Consider the following 27544-nt stretch of genomic DNA (forward strand, 5'->3'; position numbering starts at 1 on the left):
TTTGAATGCCTTCTGTTTGTGATGCAAAAGACTATGCGCGCTAACCGTTACCATAGTAAACATAGTAAACGCTTGAAGATACGCATAGTAAAAAAAACATAGTGAACGCTTGAAGAAATCAAACCAATCATAAAGGCTATCACAGTCATGTTTTTATTTTATCTGTCATAGCCTACGTCTCGTCTCTTTATACCGGACTATCATAAAATAAAGCAACTTTTTTTTCGGGAGCTTCCTCTGTTTCTCTGATTGAAAATATCTGTATGGGAGTCGAGAGAGTGCTAAAGCTCCTCAGGTCGTATTTATGGTGGCATATATTTGTAGAAATTATCATTCTTTCTAAATGTGATGTAAATATGTCCTGTGACTAAAAAACAGACGCGACTGAAGTAGTAAGTGTGTACTCTTTCTTTTGTGAAATAGACCTAACGGTAATTTGACTAAATAATAGTGACGAATGTGCGATTTTGACATAAATTAATTCATTATGATCAATGTATCACTTTTTATTGTAAACCTGTGGTAAAACATCGATGCTTGGGTTTTAAATATTCAAGTAAACAACAAAAATGCCAGCAAACGGCCGCTTTTATCATGTTTGTTTTCAACGCTGTTTCCAGTGATATCTGATTAGTTTTCTGATAAAACTTCTATTTGTTGGTGAAATGATGGGTTAGTGTGACGTTGTTCCAGAGAGGCGTGTTACGGGCGTGTTTTAGTGAAGCGCTGTGGAGCTTCTGGCCCGACAGTGGAAACGCAGGCTCGGTGCTATTAGCCCGAGGCTATTAGCCCGGCACGGCCCGTTTAAAGCCCTGGCTCGCACTGGCCCGACAGTGGAAACGCGGCATTGACCTGTTTTCAACGTTGAAAAGTCGGACAAATTTGACGTCTTTTCAATTTTCATTTTCAACCTTCAGCGGACCGTCATTAGACGTTGAAGATTTGCGTCTATTCAACGTCTAATAGACGACTTTTTGCTAGCTGGGTTATGTGGTTGCCGTTAAATACCGTTATGTCTGCGTGACGTCATTTGCGCGAAAGGAGTATCAATCCTATTCAGAAAATCTCCTTAGTTTTTTAGGGTTATATCTGTCATGTATCATATATATGTATATCATATATCAATAATATCTTCACGTCTTTGTTTGGAAATTAACAAAGTGAAGTAAGCCCCCTCTGCAAGCCTGACAGCTGTGAGCGCGCGAGCTGCCCATCTCTCACACAATGGCGCAATCACTTAAGACAGAGAGACAGAAAACACTCGCCCGTCATGTTATAAATTATAATAAAATAACACCAGTAATAAATTTCAATATTAAAAATGCATCTTACTGTGATTTAAAAGGCTTCTTGGTTGTTAGAAGGGTTGTAGGTCTCATCAAAAGCATTGTTCTTCTATTCTTAAGTATAGGCTATTTTTGCACATTCATTAATTAGAGCTTTTTTTTTTACTTTGGGAATTTATACCATGAAAATATTTCTCTTCTCTTTTTTTTCTGTGTCTATTCCCATCTGATTTTTGTAAATGATCAATCTAGCAGTCATCCTGCATTTCTGATTTGCCATACTGATCAGTCAATAATGATCACTGAAAACTGAATGCATTTTTAACTTGTACAGACATTTGCAATACCTACATTCTGTCATGTTTCTTTTTCTCTCCTCTGCTTGTCTCAACAGCCGTTAAAATACACCCCAAAGGCTCTTTTAAGAGCCACTGCACTGAGATATTATCTTCTGTTATAATATCATATTATTATTACCTATTATCCGACTGCATGAGACTTGTCTTTTGTGTGCGTGACTCGGTCTCTCTCGCGCACTGTCGAGCAAAGCTAGAAACTAAAAAGAAGTGTGTCAACTTTGTAAGTCATTATGTTAGCCTGGCTTCAGAAAGGTACTAAAAGAACGCGTGTGCCAGAGCCAGACACGTCAACAGAGGTCCAAGTCCAACCAGAAACATTGGGTACGATTCATGAGCTTCAAACGTTGATGTGAGCGGAACAGCTAGCGTTAATGAGGAGTCTGCAGCTACCAACCTTAATGTTGATACCTTAGTCAATGACACCGACGTCAACAATAATGTGAATGATGAAACACATGGATGGCCTGACTGTTGGTCAAGGGACCAAATGATGTATTTTTGCTCCAGGAATAGCTGGCTCATTTTTAAAGAAGATAAACTGGGCTGCAAAACATGTTGCAGCATCCCGTCACTTGCTGCCCAGACAGAGAGGGGACTGAAGCTGACAAGAGAATGGAGGGAATGTTTAATTCAAGCCTTTGGTACAGACAAGGCAAAGCAACAGCAGTCACTGCGCAAAAAATAGAAAGACCACAGAGATTCGAAAGCACACATTAAGGCAGCCGAAATAGTGGAGATGGCATCCCGCAATGAGCTGTGCAGGCAAGTTCAATCTATGCACAGGGCTGAACATGAAACTACATCTCGAGTGTTCCGAACTGCATACAAAATTGGCAAGCACGGGCGTCCATTCAAAGACATGCGAATAGATGTAATGTTGCAAGAGTTGAATGGAGTGAACATGGGCCGAGTTCTGCACTCCGACAAGACATGTGCCGACATTATTGACCATATTGCAACAGAGATGAGGAAAAAGATGGTCGATGACATCATTGTGAACAGAAGAAAAGTGTGCTTGTTGATAGACGAGTCTACGACGATCAGTAGGAAAACTGTGTTGGTTGTCTGTTTGCGGACAGCTATTGCTGATGCAGAACCTGACACGTTTTTTTTTTGACCTGCTGGAGTTGGAAGGGACCACAGCAAATGCTATCACAGAGACATTGTTGTTATGCCTCCATAAATATGGATTCGATGACCACTTTTTGGGTGAGTGTTTTGTGGCCTTTGTATGTGATGGAGCATCAGTGATGCTTGGCAGAAAAGCAGGGGTGGCTACACAACTTTGTGCCAGATTCCCAGACTTGTTTGTGTGGCACTGTTTAAATCATCGCCTAGAATTGGCAGTTGGGGATGTTCTCAAGGCGGTCAGTGGTCTTAATCACTTCAAGATTTTTTTTGATAAGCTATACACTTTATATCATGCCTCACCCAAAAACCAAAGAGAATTGCATCAACATGCACAATGTGTTGGGCAGCGTCTCCTTGTCATTGGCCGTGTTTTGTCAATCCGCTGGGTAGCTTCAAGTGAGAGGACTGTAAAGGCTGTTTGGGAGAATTATAGAGCGCTTCAGACACACTTTTCTAGTGCTGCTCATGATGTCACCAGGGATTGAACAGAGAGAGCAAAATATAAGTGACTCCTTGACGTTCTCACCTCTGTGTCTTTCGTGTGTAATCTTGGAGTTATGTACGATGCCCTAACAGAACTGAGTGATCTCTCAAGGATGCTTCAAAAGAGAGGCACAACACTGCCTGAAGCAGACAGGATGCTGTTTCGGGAAATCCGGGTGTTTGAGTCCATGGTTTCAACACCTGGCCCCCACACACAGACTGTTCTTCAAGCTGAAACCGAGAAATTGTTCCAGAATGTATCACTGTGTGACAATCAAAGGATTGTAAAGATCAATGTAGGACAGTTCTTTCGCAGCATGGCGGAAAATATGAGATCCAGGACAGCTACAACAACTTCCTCTCATGTCAGCACACAGGAAAGTTCCTCACATAGAGGTGGAAGCAAACTGATGTCCGACTTCAAGGTTCTTCAACCAGATACTTGGCCAGAGGGAAATCTGGACATACAACATGGTGAAGCAGAGGTCCTTCGCTTATGTGACATTTAAAATAGAGAGAAGGGAGAGCATCCAGGGATTTCGGGAGTACAAGGAACTGAGGGCATCCCGGACCCCAGCAGCCCTCAAGCCTCTTCTTAAAGCTGTCCATACAATTGCAGTGTCTACCAGTGAATGCGAAAGAGCCTTCAGTTGCATGAATGACATTCTTACAGTCAAAAGGAACTCCCTTGCTGTAAACAGACTGTCCAACCTGGTGTTCCTGAAATGCAATGGACCACCATTACAGCAGTTTAGTCCACACAATTATGTGAGATCATGGTTGGCAAAGGGACGAAGATCTGCAGATGAACTTGCATGTGAAGCCCCTCACCATTCAGCAGCAGCTGACCCCAAGACCTTCTGGAGCCTTTTTTAAGTAGGTAAACCATCTTTTGTCATATAAAATGTAGAACAGAATTTAGATTCCAAATACTTCTGTTTAGGATACTTTTGGTTTCCTTCTGTCTTTGGCAATGAATATGTGTCAGCACAATGGATTACAATTTAGCCTATTTAACGTAACTTCTTCACTAAATGCAACCCCACACTGCCAACTAATCCTTTACTTCTGGTTCTATCTCTGAAAGCCTGTGCCTCACAATGGCACCAACAAATCTGATGAACCCAATGTTCCTGGGATCCTGATGAGCTGATGAACAACCCCATAACATCCTTTTGACATTCTGTATGAACACCTCTTATATATATTTAATAAATCTTTTTTTTTATTCATGTTTTTTTTTTCATGTCAGACATTTATGCTACTTTCAAATATTCAATCAAATAATATAACTTACTTGTCTACTGTTTCTTTATAGCCTAGACTGAATTCACTGCCATCTGTGTAGCTACTCTCTAATTTTATGTCTGGCATTAACCCTGTTCCCCCTGTCTCTGTTGTGTGTGTGTGTGTGTGTGTGTGTGTGTGTGTGTGTGTGTGTGTGTGTGTCCCTAGGGATTGTACAGTTCCAATCTCAGCACCGTTGCTGACTTGAAGGAGTTCCGTTTTCTCTCTCACACACACACACACACACACACACACACACACACACACACACACACACACACACACACACACACACACACACACACACACACACACACACACACACACACACACACACACACACACACACACACACGACTTGTTTAAATACATTTGTGTTGTTAATAATTTACAATAAATTGTTGTTGTACCAGCAATATCTCCAAGTTTTGTTTTTGATTTGCCAATCCAAGTGAGTACCGGCACCTTTTTTTTTCCACTTCAAGCACTGGTATTAATGAGTATTAGAAATGCGAACGCAAAAAAAAAAAAAATATATATATATATTGGCTTACCGTATCACTCAGTTGAACAATTTTCCATCTTCTCAAACTCTAAATCCCACTAATCGTCACAGGCGCAGGTTATTCAGATGACAAATTCTTCCATCCGTCTTCATGTAAAGTTAATGTCTCCCATTTTCTGCTGCGTCACAGGCAACTACTGTTTGAAACACGAACCGAAGCTCACAAAAGCTTAAAAATTGCTCACAGATTCGCAGACACTGTTTATCTTGATAACAGGAATGATTATTCTGTTCAGTTGAATCCCGCTGACAAATCAAGTTTGCCTGTAGTAGCTACTGTCTGCTCGCGTCACATTTGAACTGAATTGAGCGCGAAAGAAATCAATCCCACAATGCAGTGCTTTTACAGTATGATACTGTATTACGAATTTATCGGGTTGAAAACAGAAATGTGCTGTATATTTACAGCTGTTCTGTAAAAGATACAGCCGAATACTGTATTATGGAAATACAGTACAATTCTGTAGGAAATTCGCTGTAAATTTACAGTAAAGTTTTACAGTGTACGTTGATTTCACGAATGCTTATTTGGTTTGATTTTGCAAACGCGGTTTTCTACCGCGGCCGCGCAAACAATTCACTCTGTTCCACCTGTTTACCAAGTAACGTTAACGTTAACTTCAATATTTCACATAATAGGCAACATATACCATGTTATGCATGACCTGCTTTTGATATATATATATTTCGTTTCAGGCTTTGTAATCTGATGACGGTCCAGTGCTAATGTAAGTACTTTTAATAGTGTTACAGTTATAGTCTATGTGGTAAAAAAAAAAATGCTATCAAATGCTGTTTTCAAATGTAGTATTCCTGATTGCCATGCCATGGTCCTACAACTAACAATTCAAAGAGAAGTTAGACGGTGTTATCCTTCAATCAGATAAGTAGAGATTATTCAACAAATCTCATTAATATGTAATATTTTTTATGTTATGGTTCTGTTGATCATGGCTGTGCTGTCCTTTTTAAAAATTGTTTCAGGAATTTGCAACGCTGATGTCCAGCAATCTACACTTGCCAGAGAGTCCGACTACACCTTATTTCCTGGTATGTAAACATTAAAGGGGTAGTTTAAACCTAAAATGAAAAGCCATCATTTACTCACTCCACTGCAAAATATATTTTTCTTAATTAGTGTTTTTTTCTTGTTTCCAGTCCAGATATATAAAATTCTTACATGAAGAAGCATTTAATAGACAAGTAAAAATTGTCTTGTTTTCTGAAAGAATATGTCAAAATTTTGTGATGCTTAAAACAAGCAAAATAATATGGCAGTCCGTTTTAACGTTCTAACCCTAATCAATTTGAATTTTTAGGTGAAAATTTTAATTTATAGAACTATGAATAGATAGACAACTACATCGAACCACAGTGGAACCCACAATAGTTATTTTAATTATTAATATTATTTATTAATTCATTTTATTATTATTTTTTCAATTACAGGTCAATCTCTAAGCAACCAGTGCTGGACATTACGTTTGGAAGGTCAAGGTGTGTGTGGAAAGGATCACAGCCTAACTTCATCACTGGCCTGGCAGCGCTGTTTGCCTCCTCCTATAACTTCAGCTTGCAGTACCAGGAAGAGGCAGCACCTTGAGTTTGTTCAGAGGTTAGTCATTAGCATATTTGCCATTCATATAAATATTAGACTGAATTGTGACTTGTCTTGACAGTATTTATTATGTTGACTACTGGTATGAACAATATGGCCCTGGTTTCCATACTGGGCTTAGCTTAAGCCAGGTCTAGGCCTTAATAAAATTAGGGTATTTAAGCAGCTTTTATAAAAAAACATTACTGGTGTGCATCTTGAGACAAAACAGTGACAGTCACATATTTCAGATATGTCAGTGCAAGTTGTTTTCAGTTGAAGGATTAGTGAAAATTCTGTCATTAATTACTCACCCTTATGTCGTTCCAAACCTGTAAGACCTTCATTCATCTTCAGAACACAAATGAAGATATTTTTGATGAAATCTGAGAGGTTTCTGAACCAGCCATAGACAGAAACATCTTTGTAACTTTCAAGGCCCAGAAAGCTAGTAAAAACATTGTTTAAATAATCCATGTAACTACAGTGGTGCAACCTTAATATTATGAAGCAATGAGAATACCTTTTGTGCACAAAAAACCCCAAAATAACGACATTATTCAACAATCTCTACTCTTTCACGTCATTCTCCTACGCTGTTGACGTAGTGTAAACAGTGTCAAGTCATCTTCATTTATATAGCGCTTTTAATATAGATTGTTTCAAAGCAGCTTTACAGTGATAATAGGAAATTACAGTAACATAGATTGTTTTGGCTTTACAGCAGCTCTAGAATAAAGTTATTAGATCAACTATTTTTGACTGTCAAAATGTAGGCAGACACAGTTTCCATGAGTTGTTCAAAATCTTTCTTTTTAGTAAACTCTGTGTACACAAACAATGTTCTCAATGCTGGAGTTCATGTGTAGAGTCTCTGGTGATACTGAGAGCACAGTTTCATGTTGTGTCGAGCCTTCTTAGTGTTTTAAAAATAGCGATTTTTGATGCTATCATAGTCGTGCCACAAGCACTCCCATTCAAAAGGCAATTTGACCGAAAACGAAAATACGGTCAAACTTAAAAGTGGCGTTTCCATCCTAATTATGCTTTTAAACGAAGGTTTGCCTCGGGTAGATTAACAAAAAGACCCTAGGTTGCATTTTGGTAAGAGTTATCCTTTAATACACTCCGGCCCACTCATCCTCACAAAACAGTGTAGGAGAATGACATGTAAAAGAAGAGATTATTCAACAATGTCGTTATTTTGGGGTTATTTTGCACACAAAAAGTATTCTCGTCACTTCATAATATTAAGGTTGAACCACTGTAGTTATATGTACTATTTACCAATGTTTTTACCACCTTTCTGGGCTTTGACAGTTGCAATGACATTGATGTCAATGGAGGGACAGAAACCTCCCAGATTTCATCAAAAATATCTTAATTTGTGTTCCGAAGATGAACGAAAGTCTTAAGGATGAGCAATAATGACAGAATTTTCATTTTTGGGTGCAAACATGCATTTTAGTCTGGTAAATGTCATGTTTAACATTATCATGTAGTCATGTATGCAATAAACATTGCAAGGCTTGCAATTAAAGTTAAATTATTTCTGTCACAAAGGTTTGGGCTGGATTCTGGCAATGTGTGCTCTATATAAACAGTCTATGGCTGCCTTTCCACTGATACTCTGATGGGACCTGATGAGGGGATGATATTAAAAGTTGTAGAATAAAACTTTAAATCTGGCAATCCCACTTCCAAAAGTTTAGTTAGTTGACAGTGCACATGTAAACAGACACATTGAGTTGATGTATTTTAACCAGGGCAGAAAAAATATCAGTTATTGATCACAACATCCAACATTGCATTTTTTTTCATGTTGTTCAGTTTTATCCAAACAGTTTAGTCGTTAAAACCGATATCTGGTTTTTATTTACACATCCTTTGTGCTGTCTCTCTTTGTCAAAATATATAAACTCAGTCCATAATATTTCATTGTTTTGTTTTCCTTTCTTTTCTGCCTTTTAGACGATTTCCTGACATCAATCCTGAACGTGGATCAAAAACAAAGAAAGGACAAGTAACTTCAAAGAAAACTGGCCAAGTTGTGCAAAAAAAGAACACTGTAAGCCTACAGGTGTCCTCACTTCTGTGAAACCTTGAAGACTTTGAATTGGGACTTGAAGACTTTGAATTTCGTTTGCACTTGTATGGACTTCAAAACAGAAACAGCAATTCACTGCCATTGTTGAAAAGGCCAGCGATGCATATATTGAGACATTAGCGCCCCCTTGTGACTTTAAGACGCATTACTCTGATGACTCAGTAATTTTCCTTTTAACGGGTCAATATTGACCAGAAGCAGTTCGGAGAGCTCGTATAGAGACTTTGCTAGTGTCCCGCTGTTACTGTGGTTGTTGCAGAGTGCGTTCATATACAAGTGAGTGATTTGTTTTATGTTATTCATTATCTTTAAAGAGCTGCGATTTGAATGTGAGATTGATTGTATCTGCGTTAGTTAGTTATAATCGCGTATGTACGCAACACGCATTGTCGATTGCATCATCCATATACGGCGCTAGTGAAAGCATACACAGACAGTTATATATTGATATTTACGTATTATATTGTAATTATGTGTCCCTTTGGGTCGTTTTTGGTTATGTGTATGTTCTTGTTTACTTTGAAAAGGGAGATTGTTCATATTAATGAAACCATATGTATCGATTCCAGTCAGCTCACGTGTCAGAGAACGTGATGTCATTTTTCTTAAGTGCTAATATAGTCTCTACTTGTCTGAATCGATTGCTATGTGTATAATTATATACATAATGTACGTATAATTGACAGATTGTGTTCATTCTTGTTATTACTGTTCATGACTAATTTAGTATTATTATTTTCTGTTTGTTTTAGAACCACTCATACTACGTTACACTCCAAACTACTCTGTCATACCCTCTACTACTTGTACTGCAATTGTTCACTCAACTCAATTCTACGACTGTAACTGTCTCTACAAGCCTCAATCCATTAAAGTGTACTTCGTCTCTGACCGGACGACTTATGTCTGCTCAATATCCACCAGCACCACACTAGTCTACCCAACAAATGGTCCTTCGAGCCGGAGTTAGGAGCTGTCATAAGAATGATGCATCAGAGTGATTCAGATCCTAGACCTGACCTTCCTGAGCCCACCGTCAGACCCAGACGATCGGTGCGGCTCCCTAGTTACCTGTCAGACTTCGAGCTTACTGATCATCAACAGAGGACACAGTCAAGACAGAGAGTAGATTCTTCCTCTGAGATGAGTGATGATTCAGAATCACGAGGAGCAGCTGCACCCAAACGCACCGCTACCTCCCGTGAGTATAGAGCAAGTATGCAGCCATGGCAGCCTTTGAAAGAGTGGAGTCCCAGTAGAGAGTACGAACAACAGCGAGCACATACTTCCCCCCTCCCTGAGCTGTCTTCAGAAGTCTTAGTAAAGTTCCAGCAGTTGCGGAAGGAGACAGAGGAGTTGCGACGTCATTCCCATGAGCAGATAAAGAAACTTGAGGAGAGGAATGAGGCCCTGGAAGCACAGTTGAGTCTACTTACAGTGAGTGATCGTTCCAGTCACCATACACAGAGTACATATTCCCCTGTTCCTCAACCCCGTGTCCATACTCCGCAGATCACTACTATTGACAGGCCCATCCCTCTGCCTAGATCCAAGCTACCTCAGAGACCAGTTGACAAACCAGCAGGGTTATTCAGACAAGATCGCCTGCATGATTTAGAACAGAGGCTTCAGCAGCTGGAGAGGACGTCACAGCCTAATTATGCCCGACCCACACAGCGTCAGTCTTTTCCACAGACATCTTACGACAGAGTTGATGATAGCCGAAGTGGTTACAGCTTAAACAGATTACGTATTCCTCCCAGTCAAGAGATTACCTATAGGGGACCAGCTCCCACCATCCCGAACTTCGTTAAGCCAGATCCTAGAGAGTTCTCTCGGCTGCGCATCGCTCTGGAGAACATTCTGCCAGCGGACGCTACAGAGAGGTTTAAGTACCAGATTCTTGTCGATCACCTGAAGTTTGAGGAATCACTACTGATTGCAGACTCATATTGCAACTCATTATTCCCTTTCTCAGAGACTATGGAGGCGCTTAATCAACAGTATGGACAGCCCCACCAGTTGGCACTCCAGCGAATAGCCGAGCTTATGGACGGTCCGAATGTCAGTCACGGAGATGTGAGAGCCTTCCGGATGTTCGCATTGAAAGTTCGCTCACTAGTGAGTATGCTGCAGCAATTGGGGAATAAAGGCTACGTGGAGCTAGAGTGTGGTTCCCATGTATCAAGACTGTTGTGTAAGCTTCCACATGATCTGCAGACAAGTTTTCGACGGTCTGTCCATCCCCAGCAAGTTCCTATACCCACTTTGCTGGATTTATCAGCATGGTTAGAGTTTGAGCTGCAAGTTCAAGAAGACAGCACCAGGTTCTATCCTCTATCAAGTAAATCTGTAACCATTCACAAGAGGGCACCCCAGAGAGACACGAGACAGCCATTCAAGGCCACGAGTATCTTCCTTGGCACTGAGAAAGATAACAGGGACATACCAGTTAAAGTTCCTGACCCTATGCCCAAAGACAGGAAGATATTCTGCCCATATTGCGATGCTCAAGATCACTACCTGAATGGGTGTGTTAGTTTCCAGAAACTAAACAGAGATCAGAAAGTACAGTGGATACAATCACACAAGAGATGTTGGCGTTGTGGACGAGCTCATCAAGCCGCACAATGTAACCTCAAGACACTCTGCAAGATTTGTAATCGCCGACACTTATACGTCCTTCACGAGGTTAATGATCGATCCTTTACTGAGAAACCTAAGATCGGACCATCAGAGAGCTGTTTGGTGAACACGACTGCAGAAACACTGTACCTAGATCGTCCCACTGACAGCCGGCGTGTCTTGTTGAAGATCTGTAAGGTACTATTAAGAAATGGCAACCACTGCTTAGAGACTTATGCCCTCTTGGATGACGGGTCCGAGCGCACAATCCTCCTTCATTCAGCAGCACAGCAGCTCGGATTGACTGGTCGACCAGAAGAGCTTGTACTACGTACAGTCCGACAAGACCTCCATATGCTACGAGGTGCTTCAGTCACATTCACAGTGTCGCCAGCGTCCCAACCTAAGGCCACATTCAGGATTCATCAAGCCTTTACTGCAGAGACACTGGGATTAGCTGAGCATACTTATCCAGTAGATGAGTTACAACGTAAATACAGCCATTTGCAAGGTCTACAATTGCCACATGTTGAATCCGTCCAACCTCTCCTCCTTATAGGGTCGGATTACCCTCACCTCATCACCCCAGTAGAGCCAGTCCGTCTAGGCCCACCTAATGGTCCTGCTGCCATCAAGACCCGACTAGGTTGGACTCTGCAAGGTCCCACTCAAGAGATCAAGCATCGCCTTCACAGCCAGCAGTGCCTCTTCACAGCTACTTCAGGCTCGTATACTGATCTGTTCAGACAAGTTGAGAAATTGTGGCAACTAGACGTGCTCCCTTACCGCAGTGAGAAACTCATTACCCGTTCGAAGCAAGATCAAGATGCTGTTTCACTGCTCGAGTACAAGACTACCAGAGTGACAGTAGATGGAGTAGCCAGATATGCCACACCCTTACTAAGAGTGAAAAATATGCCTCCCCTGCGAGCCTCCCCAGAAAACACTCTACCTTGCCTCCGAGGAATAGAGAGGAGATTAGCCAGGGATCCAGTACAAGCAGCAACCTACCAGGTGGAGATGAACAAGTTGAAGGAGGCTGGATATGCCAAATTGATACCTCCTGACCAAGTGGATCAAGCAGAAGAATCTTGGTATATCCCCCACCACATGACTCAACATAATGGCAAGAACAGAGTCGTCTTCAACTGTTCATTCGTGCATGGAGGGAAGAATCTCAACCAATTGCTCCTCCCTGGTCCCACACTAGGCCCTTCCCTGATGTCTGTGCTCCTGAGGTTCCGTCAACATACTGTCGCCTTGAGTAGTGACATTAGGGGCATGTTTCATCAGGTGCGACTACTGCCTGAAGACCGCCCACTGTTAAGATTCCTTTGGAGAGACCTCAACCGAGACAAGTCCCCGCAAGTATATGAGTGGCAAGTTCTTCCCTTTGGGACGACGTGCAGCCCGTGCTGTGCGACCTTCGCGCTCCAGAAGCATGTCATCGACCACAGTCAGCCAGGTGAAGACGTCCTAGAATGTATAGAGAAGTCCTTCTATGTGGACAACTTCCTTCAGAGTTTTAGTTCCCAGGAAGAAGCCAAGGTACTGGCGTCCAAGTTGCGAGATCTCCTAGCCACAGGAGGATTTGATCTGAGACAATGGGCCAGCAACGTCCCTCAAGTACTAGACCATATCCCATCAGAATCAAAGTCAAGTAGCCTGGTGTTGTGGCTGACTCAAGTGCAACCAGATGCGCAAGAGTCTGCACTCGGACTACACTGGCACTGTACCTCAGACACGCTGTCATACAAGCATCGTCCCATTGAATGCTCTGCCCCTACTATGCGTCATATATACAAGGTACTAGCCAGTCAATATGACCCCCTAGGGTACATTGTCCCTTACACCACAAGAGCTAAAGTACTGGTCCAGCGTCTGTGGGACAAGAAAAGGGAATGGGATGACCCTCAACTTCCAGACGAGCTGCTCCAAGCCTGGCGGTTATGGGAGCAAGAGTTACCAGACATTCAGCGCATCTCACTTCCCAGATGTTACTCCACGGTAGAGTTGGATAACCCAAAGAGTATCCGAGACATACACATCTTCTGTGACGCTTCCGAGCGAGCCTATGGCTCAGTAGCCTACCTCCGAACACTCAGTCTTCAAGGGTATGTAGAGATAGCTTTTTTGACTGCTCGATCCAGAGTTTCACCAAAGAAACAACAGTCCATACCTCGTCTCGAGTTGTGCGCCGCTCTGACAGGAGCCCAACTAGCCAGATTATTGAAGTCTGAACTCAGTGTCCCTATAAGTCAAGTCACACTCTGGTCGGATTCCACTACGGTGCTGGCATGGATCCAAGCTGACTCATGTCGGTTTAAAGTCTTCATCGGCACGAGGGTAGCAGAGATCCAGGAGTTAACTGACCCCAAGGACTGGCGTTACGTCGATTCCAAGTCGAATCCTGCCGATGATATCACGAGGGGTAAAACGTTAGCCGAGTTAGCTAAGCCGAGCCGATGGAGTCAAGGCCCATCATTCCTCCTCCTGCCCCTAGATCAGTGGCCTCAAAGTCCTCTGCTACAGCTCCCTACTGAAGATGCAGAACTGAAATCAGGCACATTTTGTGGACTTACAGTTCCTGTCACCAACCCAGCCTTACCAGATTGCAACCAGTTCACATCCTATAAACAACTGCTCACAGCTGGTGCCAGAGTCTTACACGGGCAGGCTAACCCTTCCGAAGCACTAACAGCTGAAGATTATCGAGAAGCCGAACTAGCCCTCCTTCAACAGGCACAAAGCCAAAGTTTTCCAGTTGAGGTGACTCATCTTAAGTCAGGTAAACCTCTACCAATGAGTAGTCGTCTCCTGTGCCTTGCGCCAGAGTATGATAGCACAACACACCTTGTCAGAGTTGGTGGTCGTCTCAGGCGAACAGAGCAGCTAGACGAATCCGCTATTCACCCCATAGTTTTGGACCCTAAGCATCCCCTGAGCAGACTGATTATCCAGGACTTCGATGAAACTCTACACCATCCAGGAGCAGAGAGGGTGTTTGCAGAAGTGCGTCGTAAGTACTGGATATTAAAAGGTAGAGAAGCTATTCGGCAGCACCAGAGAACATGCTTGGGTTGTAGACAGTTGAGAGGCCAGCCCAGCATTCCCCGGATGGCTGATCTACCTCCTGCGAGACTACGTTTGCTGCAACCGGCCTTTTACTCCACTGGAGTGGATTGTTTTGGCCCTTACCTCATCAAGATTGGGCGCAGACATGAGAAAAGGTGGGGGGTCATTTTTAAATGTCTGACAACGCGAGCTGTATACCTTGACCTGCTCTACCAGATGGACACAGATTCATTCTTAATGGCCCTCCGAAGATTCATCTCCCGCAGAGGCAAGCCATTTGAAATCATATCAGACCATGGTACAAATTTCAAAGGTGGCGAGAGAGCATTACAAGAGGATTTCGCTGAGCTCCATCCTTCCTTGCAGGAGCAATTAGCCAGCCACCAGATCAGTTTCAAGTTTAACCCCCCTGGTGCTCCCCACTTCGGAGGTTGTTGGGAAAGAGAGATAAGATCCCTGAAGTCTGCCCTCTGTTCTACTATAGGGGGACAAATTGTGACAGAAGAAGTCCTACGTACTGTGCTTGTTGAGATTGAAGGCATTCTCAATGCAAAGCCACTCGGATATACATCCTCAGACATAGCAGACCCTGACCCAGTTACTCCCAACATGCTGCTCATGGGGCGGCCGGACGCATCTTTACCTCAAGTAATATACCCCGAATCAGAATTGCTGAGCAAACGGAGGTGGAGACACAGTCAGCTTCTAGCAGACCACTTCTGGAGACGCTTCCTCCGTAACTATCTTCCAGAATTCCAAGTTCGCCAGAAGTGGCGCAAAGAGGCAGAGAACCTGCAGCCTGGCACTGTTGTAATGATTGTTGATCATCAATTACCCCGAGCACTCTGGCCAGTTGGACAAGTGACAAAAGTCTTTCCAGGAGAAGATGGGAGAACCCGAGCTGCCGAAGTGGAAGTCAAAGGGAAATCCTATATACGTCCCATCACCCGTCTCATCAGCCTCCCAGCTCTACTGGACTGAGTACACCTTGGTACTATCCCTTACCTGGTATACCTTTTCTTATTTACACATTTACACCGCAAATGTGGGGGCGGCTGTTGAAAAGGCCAGCGATGCATATATTGAGACATTAGCGCCCCCTTGTGACTTTAAGACGCATTACTCTGATGACTCAGTAATTTTCCTTTTAACGGGTCAATATTGACCAGAAGCAGTTCGGAGAGCTCGTATAGAGACTTTGCTAGTGTCCCGCTGTTACTGTGGTTGTTGCAGAGTGCGTTCATATACAAGTGAGTGATTTGTTTTATGTTATTCATTATCTTTAAAGAGCTGCGATTTGAATGTGAGATTGATTGTATCTGCGTTAGTTAGTTATAATCGCGTATGTACGCAACACGCATTGTCGATTGCATCATCCATATACGGCGCTAGTGAAAGCATACACAGACAGTTATATATTGATATTTACGTATTATATTGTAATTATGTGTCCCTTTGGGTCGTTTTTGGTTATGTGTATGTTCTTGTTTACTTTGAAAAGGGAGATTGTTCATATTAATGAAACCATATGTATCGATTCCAGTCAGCTCACGTGTCAGAGAACGTGATGTCATTTTTCTTAAGTGCTAATATAGTCTCTACTTGTCTGAATCGATTGCTATGTGTATAATTATATACATAATGTACGTATAATTGACAGATTGTGTTCATTCTTGTTATTACTGTTCATGACTAATTTAGTATTATTATTTTCTGTTTGTTTTAGAACCACTCATACTACGTTACACTCCAAACTACTCTGTCATACCCTCTACTACTTGTACTGCAATTGTTCACTCAACTCAATTCTACGACTGTAACTGTCTCTACAAGCCTCAATCCATTAAAGTGTACTTCGTCTCTGACCGGACGACTTATGTCTGCTCAATATCCACCAGCACCACACTAGTCTACCCAACAGCCATTATAAAGCTTGGAAGAGCCAGGACATTTTTTAATATAACTCCGATTGTATTCGTCTGAAAGAAGAATGTCATGTAGACCTAGGATGACTTGAGGGTGAGTAAATCATGAGCTAATTTAAATTGTTGGGTGAATTATCCCTTTAATTAAGTGCTAAGTGTTACCTGTTTGTTGTTAAGTGTTAAAATTGCATTTTATGTTAAAAAAAAATTCAGCCAACATGTTCACAGAAGGCAATTTTCTGATCTTTGCTTTTAACCAAAATAAATGTTTTTAAACCCAGAAAATGTTGTTTTCTTTTTCATAGTGTGACTACTATACCATTTATTGCTGTAGACAAGTTTAATATTGTAAAATTATGTGGTATATACTGTATTTGGTAATTACAGTGGAGTACTGTAAATGCTGTTTACTGTACTAGTGCTGTAAAAATACAGTATGTGGCTGGCAACCCAGCTGCCAGTATTTTACTGTAAATTTACAGTACAATGTTTTACAGTACAATACTGTAAATGCTGTTTACAGTACTAGTTCTGTAAAAATACAGTATGTGGCTGGCAACCCAGCTGCCAGTATTTTACTGTAAATTTACAGTGAAAAGTTTTACAGTGTATCCAATATAATTTTATTTACTATTCCCATCTTTTTTTCCACAATACATTTACAATGTGTTTGACCAAATTGAGGAGTGAAGCAGGGCGTCGTCGTAGATCAAACTGGTTCTGAGGCGGCTGGTTCTGACGTTCATGTGTAATGTGTGTAACGAAAGCTACTTATTTTCTGAGTTAAAATATTTAAAGTTTATAGTATAACTATTGTTTAACGTATTTTATACTTAATCTTATACTTATGTATAATACTTAAAAATACCCCGATGAAAATGAACCATGCTTTTACTATAGTAAAAGTGTAGTAATCATGTTTCTTTGGTTGGACTGATAAAGTTAACATCTGTACAGCCACAGTATTACTACAAATAAGTCAGACAGAAACATCAAAAGAAATACATAAAAAAGACACTTGCATGACACTGTAACGTTACTAGAGGCTTTTTATTTATTGTTTTGTAGCCTGATAACCTCAATGAGGCGATCAGTATCTTCATCGGACCCTACAAGATAAACACGGTACTTTTTTGGCACAACATAAACCCATTAATATTACGAGACAATAAAATATAAATTTAATTAGGGTTAAACATTTGAATTCTTACACTTAAAAACTGAGGGCGCATCTGTTTAACGTACATCACCACAAAGCTCCTCCCTCCGGCACGCAATGGGTTGTGGGCAATATTAGCCGTTAGAGTGTGCATTGATCTGCACCAGAGCCCGTCTACGGAGAGCCTTGGCACTTCCTATTAGCCCCATTGTATCGATCTTGGTTGCAGTTCCATTAGAATTCCACTGGAGGTGATCGCGGGCGAGTGCAGACTGAATGGGAGTCTATGGGGCTAGATGGCTAAATGTGTCTCTTTCACCCGATTGCCGTTGAGAAATCTCAGATTTTATTGTAGGTTTTGCAAGTTCAACATGGGTTATAGGTCGAAAGTTGAATGAACGAGTACTTATTTCTTTTCGATTTCTTACAGGTTGAGTTGTTGTTGCCCATAACACGCTAGCATTCTGACGTCATTGACATTTTAAAAGACTTTTTAAACCAAATAAGTGACTCTAAAAAATCTAACACCCAGCAATGTGTAATTTCTTTGCATCTCCTTTCGAATATAACATTCAAATTACTAGACAAAAAATTATATCCTGAGAAAAGTGGATTTTGAGGGTTTTTCGCCATAGACCTCCATTCATTCTGCACTCGCCTGCGAGCGCCCCCGCATGGACAGAGACGTGTTACTGCAGCCAGTCCAGAAACCGGAAGTAAGCAGAGAGTGCCAATTCTCTTCCTATTAGACATTCTCTGTCTGCACTTCGAATTCTAACCGGAAATAGTAGACCATCCGGGTATCTTTGGAATACTCATTTCAACATACTACGATTTGGGACGTACTAATTCTAGTTTCGCATACTATTTAGGACGGATAGTATGCGAATTGGGACTCAGCATGAGACTCCTCCCATTGCTGTGTGAGGGATGATGATGTCACCTGAGCGCGCATACGTTTAAAATAGTACATGTAAATAATGATCTGCATGCTTCATTACAAAAAAAAAATATATATTTTGCTATGGTTATATAAATATTAAAGAATGCTGTGCAAAACGACACTATAATATTATTAGTATAGTTTAATTTAAGTTTTACCGCAGATATTTTGTTTTGGACAAGTTCACGCCATTCAACGAGTAGATGGCACATTATCAAATACGTTCAGGAATTTGTCAATTTTAAAATAATTTGTATGTTAATTAGGCCTATTGCCTCATTAAAACCATTGATTGAACTGATTGAGTCATTTCCAGAAGTGGCCCGGATCTCTACAGCCAGATACGGCGAGCATGAATCGGCCCAGTGCTGTACAGCCGTAGCAAAAAAGCATGTGCAAGAGTGAGCTGCGGGCCACACTCGGGCCGGTTAACAAACGCCGATGCCGAGTCTGAGCCGCAGGCGCCGCGGGGTAGCCGAGCTCGGGCCGATTACTACATGCTATGGGTTAGTACATATCGGGAGTTTCCGGTTAGAGCGTTCAGCGCCCCTAACGTTACATACATGAGAATGCAGATTATCACTATGTTTTATGGCTGCCAATTGATTAAAACAATGAATAATGATCTCTGTATTAATTATCTTGAGCCTGCTGAAATGTTCCTAATATATTTTCTTTCCAATTGTGCATTCTGAATAATAAATAGGCTAAATATATTTATCCACTAAGCTGCAGCAGTTAAATGCTTGTCTTCTCATTAACAGTTTTTTTTCCTGGCATTTTTATTCTGACATTTCATACCTGTTGGGTTTACATTTTTAAATGAAATTGACTATTAAAAGGATTGCTTGTGTGCGCTGGTGTTTATTCCAGTATTTTAAAATAGTTGAATGAATGAATGCTGGCGAGGTGCCTGTAACGATGTTAAATAGGCTAGGCTAATTTAATCAACAACTTAACACAGCGTAGAGGAGAATGACTGACAGTCAACTACTTTGAATATTATAGCATTTTGGGCATAAACATGTAAATAGTGAAAATACTGACATTGAAAAATGACACAGAATGATTAAAATATTTAAATGTTCATGGTTCGTACTGATGTTATCTGTTCTCATACACTTCAACGTCGCGGTCACTAGTTTAGACCTACAGTCTATGGTTAGACGAACACTGACACCCTGTGGTGAAGTAGTGGCGTATTTTTAACACCCGCTGCTTTCTCAGATCGGCTTGGGTTGGATTAAAACTTCATGTTCCGATAAATTTGGAAAATTCTGCACACAGTAAACATCAGAATATCCCTTCTCCTGTCAATAAAAATTGCCACATTTTAAATCTTATTGCGGACACTCATTTTAGGTGGCGTTTGTTCAACTCATTGACCACAGTATTGAAAGTAAACATAATCTGAAATAAGTGAGACGACCAGGGCTTGACATTAACACCCGCCAACCCGCCAACCCGCCAAATGCGGGTGGATTTTGCTCGTGGCGGGTAACATAGTCACTCCAACTAGCCACTTTGGCGGGTTGAATAATTGTAGTCTTTTCAAAACGCATCTGAAATAAGTGTGACACTACGACACTACAACTCCCATAGGGATGTCAACAAATATTCTAAATTCGAATATATATTCGAATAGGTTTAAAAAACAGAATTTCGAAGGTGAAAATGAATATTCGAATGTGGAAAAACGCCCGCGGTAGTAGAGGCGCGGCTGTCTGCTTTGCGAGTGGGCGCGCTGCCTGAGGGATCAGGGACAGGTAACAGGAAGAAGTGTTAACGTTAAACAGAAACATTACTAAAGTGTAGGCTACTGTATTGACTGAATTGATATTGCATGAATAAGGTAGGTTAGATACAGTAGTTTCATGATGCACTGCAGGCTTCCACTGGTTTGATTATTGACTGTTTCATGTCAAGGAAAAGTTCCATGTTTACCACAGCACAGCTCGCTCGGAGCGTTCAATGTCGGTTTTATATTGGCTACTGTAAAACTTAAATTATTGTAAATAATATTTGTTTCAATCACTGAATGAAGCCTGCTATATAAGAGTCGCGACCTTAAATTGCTTGCACTTTATTGTTGTTGTTCATTTAAACCGTTATGCACAGAGAGCGTGACGCCTCATTCGCGCCGCAAGACCTCCAGACGTGCGTAAACGCGTCTTTACACTCGCGCCAGATGCTCTATTCACGTTTGGTGTTGATTTACTTGTTTTTGTGTAGGTAATACGTTGTCAAATATGTTTAAATTTAAATAAACTACCTATACAAGTAGTTATGTCTCTTCGTATTCATTTGTCCTGTTATTGACGTAATGCGCGTCATTGACAAAATGCGCAACCAGATGTTCGAATAGTTCGAATATAGGCTGTGTTTTTTTTTAGAGGGAATATTTGAACGTAATTTTTGAGCAATTTTGACAACTTTGTGACCGACAACACAGAAATGAAGAGACAGTTAGCTGCATGCCCTGCTGGAGTTAAGTTGTATGCCGGTGTGGAGCTATGTGGCGACATTTAATAGCCTACATAATACATGGTTTTATTTTTAAAAAGGAGCTTTACACACAACCTTATCAGAGCTAATGATAATGACCTGTATTGTTATATATTTATGTAGTCTTGATTTGGGTGAGTACAGTGGTTTTACATTTAAAAGGGTTGTAAATCTAGTTCAAGTAAATTTTAGCACGCCATAGTCAACTTTTATCAGGTAATTTCACAAAAACAAAAATGTGGCTAGTAAAAATGCTGTGTGGCTAGTAACTTTGGAAAACCACTAGCCACATTGGCTAGTGAGCAAAAAAGTTAATGTCAAGCCCTGGAGACGACGTACTATTTCCAAACGGAAGTGCGTCACGAAGCTCAGTGCAAGTGGTCGACAGAGGTCATTTCTGTAAGATTTAATGGAAGGTGCTGAAGGGGTATTCAAGTAGTGTGTTTACAACAAAAGACTGAATGTTCAAACCCCAGAAGTGATACGTTTCTGCTATCTGCAGTGTATGCTTAATATTAAATGTGTATTAAAAATATGTGTATATAGGCCTATAAAAAAAAATAAAAATAAAAATAAACCTTTTATGATGTGAAACCCCATGCAGATTTGTTAGGTGTCTCAGTTGGGTGAGTTTATATATTCTTTTTTCCAAGTCATAATTACATGTTCTTACAAATATCACAATTTATTAGACATTTAATACACAGTAGGAGTTGAACCTGATTGTTAAATGTAAAAATGCATTTGACAATGAAAATCAAACTTCTTGGGAAAGAGTCTTTAACATTTTGTGTTGTCCTTATGTGTACGTCCATGCTCAGGTGTAACAGTACAGTACTCAAGACATTAAAATGTCCCCACACACAGTGAATTGAATTTCTAACCAGCTTGCAGCAATATCAAAATCAGACAATAATAATAATAATAATCACTTCTTTTTAAAATATGGGAACAAGTGTTTAATGCACTGTTATCCAAAATAGCACCAAAGTAATCTCTAGCTAAATAAATACCCTTGACATTTAGTAAAAATATAAAGCAAAGCTGTTCTGTCAACAGTGCAATCATATGTACAAGAATAGATCATGCTCAGAACAAAAGCTGCTTACGTGGACAGTAAAATACTGAAGGTGTTAGTTTCATTTAATGGCTCAAGTTAGTTTAGACAGTGAGAGGAGGGAAATATTAAAGTTTTTTTTTTTCCAAACAAAAACTAAGCAGGTAAGGTTTTCAAGTGTCCAATAATGAGTGGGAAGTTCAATTGCAATGGTCCTCACACAAAACAGCAGAACAGAAGGAGACAGAAATAAAAAGTAAAGGACTATTTTTTTAGGCTAACTACATTAAACAGAACTTTCAGATGTACCTTGTGGCCTGAAGGGTGTTTTAGAAATGGTGCATGTATGGAGTACAGTGAAATAAGGAGTGTTTTAACACTGACTGAAGTCTTGAATATCCTCCAAGCATTCACATTCACATCCATATACTGACATGATGATGTTAGTCTTTGCCACAGGATGCGTGCGTTTCCTTCGGAAACCTGAGACAAGTCTTAAGGCCCTTGCACACTGAGTCCAAAATTCGCATCTGAAATTTTCGCACGTAAAAAAAATAAATACGACCTCATGTTTTGTCAATCATTGCCTCCGAAACTTTCGTCCGTCATTAAAGAAAAATTCGGATCAGGTTCCATTTTCTGCGTTTTTCGCATCCGTAGCAAGCATTTTGACAATTCAGATCCACCGAATCACGAATACGAAAAAACACATGTGAAAATTTCGTACTCAGTGTGCAAGGACCTTTAAAGAAACCCAAATGTTTGTTAGTTCATGCTGTAGAAAAAAACGCAAGCCGCGGGCAGTGGAATGGGGGAACAACGCAAGTTTTCGAGACGCGTTTCTTTAAAAGTTGACGTATGACGCCGTATGCGCGAGGCGCTTCCAACGACGCGAGACGTCTAGCGCGCGTTTACAAAAGGGAAAACTTTGTTTTGAATGGAAAGCTTTTAAAAATTAGACCAAAGTACAAAAGGTACAACAAGACTGTGTAGCCTACTTAATGGATTTACTGAGGGAAATAACTACAATCCCATGAAGCATTGCGAACAGCATAATCGAATTAGAAATATAAAACTACTCATTTACAAATGTTGATTATATAAAAACAACATTAAGTTTATTGCAAAATATGCATATATACTGTATATACAAACATGTAAGTATTTTGAGATCGACTAGATTAAGTCTTTCGAAGTGCTTCATGGGAGTGGGCGGAGCTAAAAAGCTCTTTTTGCATGTTCAGTTTCTTTTGGACTCTGATTGGTGTAACTTTCTGTACAGTATCATGGGTGATGTAGTTTTTCCACAAGGAATTCTGCTGTTAAACACAATTAAAGGGGATGGTTCGGAGTAAAATCAACCTAGGGTCCTTTGCACCATGACATCGAGCCAAACACCCCCCTCAGAAGCCTTTTTCCCCTTGGTTGAACATTTTTAAAGTTAGAGCTTATTTAGAGAAATCAGCCGGATGGCTTAGTGCAGGCGCTAAAGGCTCCAAAGTTGTATCTCGTAAATTACCCCACTAATAATGCCCAGGATGGTACCAAACTTCTACAGTAGTACATTTGGTGTGCAAAAAAAGAGAAAAGAGAGTACTTTTTCTTATGTCAGTAGTGTGTAGCTACATATGACCAGAGGTGTCAAAAGTATTCACATTCATTACTCAGGTAGAAGTATAGATACTAGGGTTTAAAAAGACTTCTGTAGAAGTTGAAGTATCAACTCAAGCTTTTTTTTCCCTCTCTCTCTCTCTCTCTCTCTCTCTCTCTATATATATATATATATATTTGACGCGATTTGCCCCGATTTCTCCCTCGCTTACCGCATCTAGGTTTCCTTCGAAGGAGTTTTGGCGCTTCGCACAACCAAATGTGACTACAGCCTCTCACAAGTTAGAAAGAAAACACAACGCCAATCAGTTTAGCGATGTGTATTCAGGAGGCGGGACTCAGATCTAAACCGTTTGTGTAATTGGCCAATATTTTTTTTTTTTACGACGACAAGTCGGAATGAAAACAAGCCAAAATTAGTGTATACGAGGCTATTTTTAGTAACGAGGCTATTTTTAAAATGTAAGGAGTAGAAAGTACAGATAATTGCGTGAAAATGTAAGGAGTAGAAGTCGTAAAAAGTCGTCTGAAAAATAATTACTCCAGTAAAGTAACTTATAGATACCCCAAATTTCTACTTAAGTAAGGTAACTAAGTATTTGCACTTCGTTACTTGACACCTCTGCATATGACGCACAGTTCACACAGATGTCCAAGCAGATTTCTGTTGGACCAACCTGAACCTTTTGTGAAATCTGTGTGGGGAAATCTTTCGTCCTCAAGTGAAATTCCAGATCGCTTGGATTCCTATCAAAATTACTGGATTTTGCCCACTGGATGTGCTGAACAAGGTGAAAATTGACCACACTTTGATGTTGCACAAAATGCTTGGTTTGAAATCAAGAAAATGAGAAATTCAAGTCTAGAAAACCAATTTTTCTTTTCTTTTTAACAGTCATTTGTTAATTTCTATATAGAAAACTGCACCTACATGACAAAAGGTGCCTTAATTTACACAGACCGCAATATCAATTTAGCTAGCAAAGGCAATAGCTGCTAGCAGGTGTTCCTATTTGATTTCACTGGATCACGAGTGTTTCATTATCAAGGTTTAGTAATCATCTTGTAAGTTAAAGACCTATAAGCACCATAGCTAGCATTACAATATTGTGCTGATAATGTGCACACAAACGTAATAGTTGCTGATACAAGGAACCAGGGAGAAGAGAACATGAATACTGGTGTATAGGAATTTGTGCAAATGGTCTTGGTTTGTACTAAATTGTTTAAATGTAATAAAAACTAGAAACAAAATGTGCACTGGGTAAAGATGTAAAATAAGTCATGTTAGACAGAGCTATGTTGGAACAAATCCAGTGAAGTAAAAAGTTCACAGCCTGTAGTTCATAAAAAAAAAATGGTCACAAATGATGTCCATTTTATCCTTAAAAAAAGAAAGAAAAAGTGACCAAAAGCATCTCAATCACTTCCAATCCAGTGACCTACTGATGTGCATTCTCAGTGCAGTTGTTGTTTATTGTTTTCTTTTTGTTTTTTTTTTAAATCATGCATGACTTGTATCATTTGTTGGGATCATTCATCATGCAGACGCTGCATCTGCTGATGCTGTCCTGGTTCTGCACAGGACTTTGAGTATTGTAGTTATTGTGCTGCGTCAGCCAGAAACTGTAGCTGGTGGCGAAATACTGGCATGTGCCAACCGGACCTCTGCACTCCACGAACGGCTGACTGCGGTAGTTCTGCAAGCAGCTTCCCGTTGACGCCAGAGACTGGTCACCTCTCTCTTTCTCTGCTCCTGCATACTGGAACACCGAAATTAAGTTGCATCATGTGATTGGTTTATAATGTAAAGAGATACACACTACTACTCAAAAGTTTGAGGTTGGTAAGATTTTTCTTTTGTTTCTGAAAGTCTTGTATGCTCACAAAGGCTGCATTTATTTGATTAAAAATAAAGTAAAATTGTGAAATATATTTACAATTTTGAAGATCAGATTTTTATTTGTAAATGTAATTTATTCCTGTGACCAAAGTTGATTTTCAGCATCATTACTCCAGTCTTAAGTGTCACATGATCCTTCAGAAATCATATGATGATTTGCTGCCCAAGAAACATTATTATTATTATTATCAATGTTGAAAACAGTTGTGCTGCTTAACATTTTTTTTTGTGATACATTTCTTTCAGGATTCTTTAATGAATAGATAAAAGTTCAAGAGAACAGCATTCATTTGAAATATAAATCTTTTGTAACATTTTAAATGTCTGTACTGTCACTTTTGAACAATTTAAAACATTTTTGCTGAATAAAATGATAAATTTCTTAAAAAAAAAAAAAAAAAAAATTCCTACTGACCCCAAACTTTTGAGTATGATGTTAGCATGATGCTAGCAACGACACAAGAAAAATTACATTACAAAGGCACTGGTCCATGTTAATGGTTCATGTTACTAAATGATTTACATCTTTTTGTACTGAATAAAATATATTCTTAATTGAAAAGATTTATATTTATTCATTATTCATCTTGGATGAAAATATTGTCTGAGATGGTTGCAGTGCATTCTGGCATAGCCTTAAAACCCCTTTACTCTGTGCCCGATGCGATAAAGCGAAGCGGCGACGAACAGTGCTTTCACACCGAAAGCGATCGATCGCCTACGGCTAATTCACACCTGCACAGAATGCATTTTTCCTTGTGTATGTATCTTGTAGTTTTTTCCATTTGGCTTTAACCTCGCCCACTGCATAAAAACAACAGTAAATTGAGATAAATAAAGTTTGGCACTACACCAGAAACACAAACTGTAAGAATATATATAACTATACATGAGACCTTACGAGAATTCTTTTGACCAAATTCATCTTAAATATAATGGCAGCTAGGTAACAGGTGCATTAGCTACAATTAGCATCAAATTACATGTCACAATTTATAAGATTTCGGTTTTTGCTCGAAACCCATTGTTGTAGTACAAATTTATTAAAGGGTTAGTTCACCCAAAAATGAAAATTCTGTCAGTAATTACTCTCCCTCATGTTGTTCCAACCCCGTAAGACCTTCGTTCATCTTCGGAACACAAATTAAGATATTTTTGATGAAATCTGAGCGCTGGCTCACTCCTCCATAGGCTTCTATGTGACTGAAACTTGCTGGCCCAGAAAAGTTATTAAAGAGATCGTTTATATAGTCCAAGTGACTACAGTGGCTCAATCTTAAGTATATCAAGCGATGAGAATACTTTTTGTGCGCAAAAAAACACAAAAATAACGACTTTATTCCACTATTCATTTCCTTCTATCTGGGCCTCGAGTTGGTTCACGTAGTGTTTTTGCGCAGCGCGTCTGTGTTGTTCGTCACACGCATCACACACATGACCAGCGTCGGCCAATAGTGAGCCTACGTGGTGACGTGCACAGACGCGCTGCGCAAAACCACTTTTTGAACCAACTCGAGGCCCAGAGAGAAGGAAATTAATAGTGGAATAAAGTCGTTATTTTTGTTTTTTTTGCGCACAAAAAGTATTCTCGTCGCTTGATATACTTAAGATTGAGCCACTGTAGTCACTTGGACTATATTAACGATCTCTTTAATAACTTTTCTGGGCCAGCAAGTTTCAGTCACATAGAAGCCTATGGAGGAGTGATCCAGCTGTCAGATTTCATCAAAAATATCTTAATTTGTGTTCCGAAGATGAACGAAGGTCTTACGGGGTTGGAACAACATGAGGGTGAGTAATTACTGACAGAATTTTCATTTTTGGGTGAACTAACCCTTTAAATGTTTAATTTAGGTTGCAACAGTAAAAGTTGAGTACATTGAAGTTAGCATTTTAAGGTTAGGTTAGGATAATGGTATCAACAGT

The 27544-nt window shown here is 40.2% G+C and overlaps 2 protein-coding genes across 3 annotated transcripts in view; one reads left to right on the forward strand and one right to left on the reverse strand.

Moving 5' to 3' along the window:
• LOC311297299 (uncharacterized protein) overlaps positions 1-16717 on the forward strand; it is a 51013-nt gene extending 34296 nt beyond the window's left edge. The window contains exons 6-11 of one of the 2 annotated variants that reach the window (XM_084419537.1): positions 5808-5839; positions 5920-6161; positions 6561-6726; positions 8680-9091; positions 9568-15523; positions 16242-16717. In XM_084419537.1, the coding sequence (XP_084275663.1) occupies positions 9800-15496 (5697 nt within the window). In that variant the 5' untranslated portion in view covers positions 5808-5839; positions 5920-6161; positions 6561-6726; positions 8680-9091; positions 9568-9799 and the 3' untranslated portion in view covers positions 15497-15523; positions 16242-16717. Of the gene's footprint in view, positions 1-5807; positions 5840-5919; positions 6162-6560; positions 6727-8679; positions 9092-9567 lie in introns of both variants that reach the window. The other variant, XM_084419536.1, reaches the window with a different exon arrangement.
• Positions 16718-23875: 7158 nt separating this feature from the next.
• Positions 23876-27544, reverse strand: part of col4a4 (collagen, type IV, alpha 4) — a 73642-nt gene continuing 69973 nt past the window's right edge. The window contains exon 48 of the mRNA XM_084419538.1: positions 23876-25478. Coding sequence (XP_084275664.1) covers positions 25236-25478 — 243 coding nt within the window. The 3' untranslated portion in view covers positions 23876-25235. The remainder of the gene's footprint in view (positions 25479-27544) is intronic.

This window comes from Rutilus rutilus, assembly GCF_951802725.1.
Source record: "Rutilus rutilus genome assembly, chromosome: 9".
Taxonomy (NCBI): Eukaryota; Metazoa; Chordata; class Actinopteri; order Cypriniformes; family Leuciscidae; genus Rutilus; species Rutilus rutilus.